Source organism: Montipora capricornis, chromosome 5, assembly GCF_036669925.1.
Source record: "Montipora capricornis isolate CH-2021 chromosome 5, ASM3666992v2, whole genome shotgun sequence".
Taxonomy (NCBI): domain Eukaryota; kingdom Metazoa; phylum Cnidaria; class Anthozoa; order Scleractinia; family Acroporidae; genus Montipora; species Montipora capricornis.
The window spans coordinates 28,673,830-28,676,251 of NC_090887.1; the positions used below are offsets into that span (position 1 = coordinate 28,673,830).

Here is a 2,422-nt window from a genome sequence, read left to right on the forward strand (position 1 = left end):
ATGGAACGGCTATGGGAACAAAAATGGCGATCGCTTTCGCCAACATATTCATGGCCGAAATCGAAACCAACCTAATGAATCAAGGGCGGATAAAGCCTATAGCATGAAAACGTTATATCGATGACGTTTTATCGCTTTGGGACGCAAAAAGAGAGGACCTAGATATATTTATAACACTAGCAAACACATATCATCCAACGATAAAATTCACAGCTGAGATCTCAGACACCGAAATCGCTTTTCTTGACACAGTGGTTTACAAAGGAGTTAGATTTGAAACAGAATCGATCCTTGACATCAAAAGCCATTATAAACAAACCGAGACCTTCCAATACATCCACTATACCTCTTGTCACAAAACCAGGTGTAAAACGAGGTTTCATAAAGAATGAAGCTATCACACTCTTGCGTACAAACTCCTCAGAAACAAAATTCCAAGAGGCCATCTCGAATTTTAAAACGCGACTTGAAGCTCGCGGCTATCCTAAAAACCTAATAGATGGCACACTGCATGTCTGAAGTAAAATTTTCCGGAAGGCGTTCGGCATTAAGAAAACAAACAAAAAAGACTCACGAGAGAATAATGCCATTTGTCACAACATATCATCCAGCAGTAAAAAAACCTTAAACAACTCTTGACGCAAGAATGGAGTGTAATACAAAATTAGCCAGTGCTGAAAAACATTTTCAAAACACCTCCTATCATATAATACAGAAGAGGGAAATCACTAAAAGACATGCTCGTTAGAGCAAAACTTTGAAGGCACCTATTACAGCGTCGCAACCGCAAAGACACGTAAGGAAGTCAGAGCAGGTCTGTCATGATCTTTTACCTGAATGATGAACAAAGTTTTAATGTGTTTCAAGCGTTCGCAGTGCCTCTGAATTACAAACTTAAAGGTTGAAGGCAGCTGTAGTGATGAGTATTACTAGCAATAATAATAATAATAATAATAATAATAATAATAATAATCACTTTATTGTCTGTTGAAAATTGGGAAGACACATCATTGTGCCTTGGATTCACCTTATTATGTTTCAAGATTGTGTAGCCGAGCCAAGTGCCCTACTGCTTGGAGAAGCTCTAAATCAACTTAAAGCAAATCAAATGAAAGGTTGCATTACAACAAAAGGAGAAACCGTATCGGGGCTTGGAGTCTGGGAATCGAGACCGGGAGCACATTGGTGGAACTCGACTCCTTTCACCTTAGGGCCAACCCTGTTACGCTGTATTTCAGAAACACAACCATATATATACATGTTATACTTTTGTTTACCTAATTAAGCCCCATTATAATTAAAAGTTTTGAAAAACTGATCCACCATCATAACATGAGACTTAAAATCCGGTTGTAAGGCTTTGCAAGGTCAGCTGTGAAATGTTATGGATATACTTGAGGGAACACACGCTCTTTAGCGTGGGACCCGTGGTGCAGTGCAATGTTTCGAGAATTTTGAGGAATAGCTAACAAGACCTTTCTTACTAAAGAATTTCATTTCTGTCAAACAACTTATGATAAACACTTACTGACTTTCAGGAAACAAAACAAAAAGTGAGTTAAGAACGTCTGTGTATTGATATATGGCATAAACTTTAATTTTATGAATAATGTTACCAACAAATAGGATTCAATATTTATAATAAAAGCATGAAAATTCAGCTGTCCCAACTATCGACCGCCTTTAATGGAAAACGAGTATCTCATATCTAAGTATGGAATCTGAAAAATGCATATCTCTTTATAATCCAAACAATTCTGTCAGACAAGCTGACTAATTACGCTCTATCAGCTGAGACATATCTATGTGATGCCGAACCATAATATTAGGTTACGCCTATCCTGTTTGTGGTCGGTCCTAGTTATATAGGCGTAAGCAGGAAAGCCTATAAATTTCAGTTTTAAGGTAAACCATGTTGTTTAAGGTTTCGGTATACAGGTGATAGTAACGAGAAACTGTTTGGCAAATTACCTTTTCTGGTACTAGAGGTAAAATGTGCGTCAAAGCTTGAATAGCTAGGTGCTGCAACTACCAACAAAAACGGTCCACTCGAACGTACGGTGAAAGGGCACTTTTTTCCGGTATAATTTCCAAGCAAGGTCTGGTTTATGTTCCTTCCATCATAGACGGCTACCCAACTGAATTCCCATTCAGGAAAATTCGGGATACTAAGGGTAGTAAAGTTTAAAGCGATGCTGTGATGAGGCGGTGCTGCAATATGCCAGCTGCAAGTGTTTTCTATGATGAATAGTGAACTGAAATTGATCGCCCCACTTGAACCATTGACGTCGAAGGAGCATGGTTTTGAAGAATTTACCCCTGTGTATATAAAGGAAAATCGAAAACTGTCAAGTAAATTATGCTCTTACGAGTTAACGTTGCTAAATAGCTGGCGAGCTTTGTCCCTTAGTAAGACAATAAA

General features: G+C 38.3%; 1 protein-coding gene across 1 annotated transcript in view; it reads left to right on the plus strand.

The window, feature by feature from the left end:
• The window catches only part of LOC138048636 (uncharacterized), a 741-nt gene extending 634 nt beyond the window's left edge, over nt 1–107 (plus strand). Inside the window, exon 1 of the mRNA XM_068894794.1 lies at nt 1–107. This exon is cut by the window's left edge and continues 634 nt beyond it. Coding sequence (XP_068750895.1) covers nt 1–107 — 107 coding nt within the window.
• The last annotated feature ends 2,315 nt before the right edge of the window (nt 108–2,422 follow it).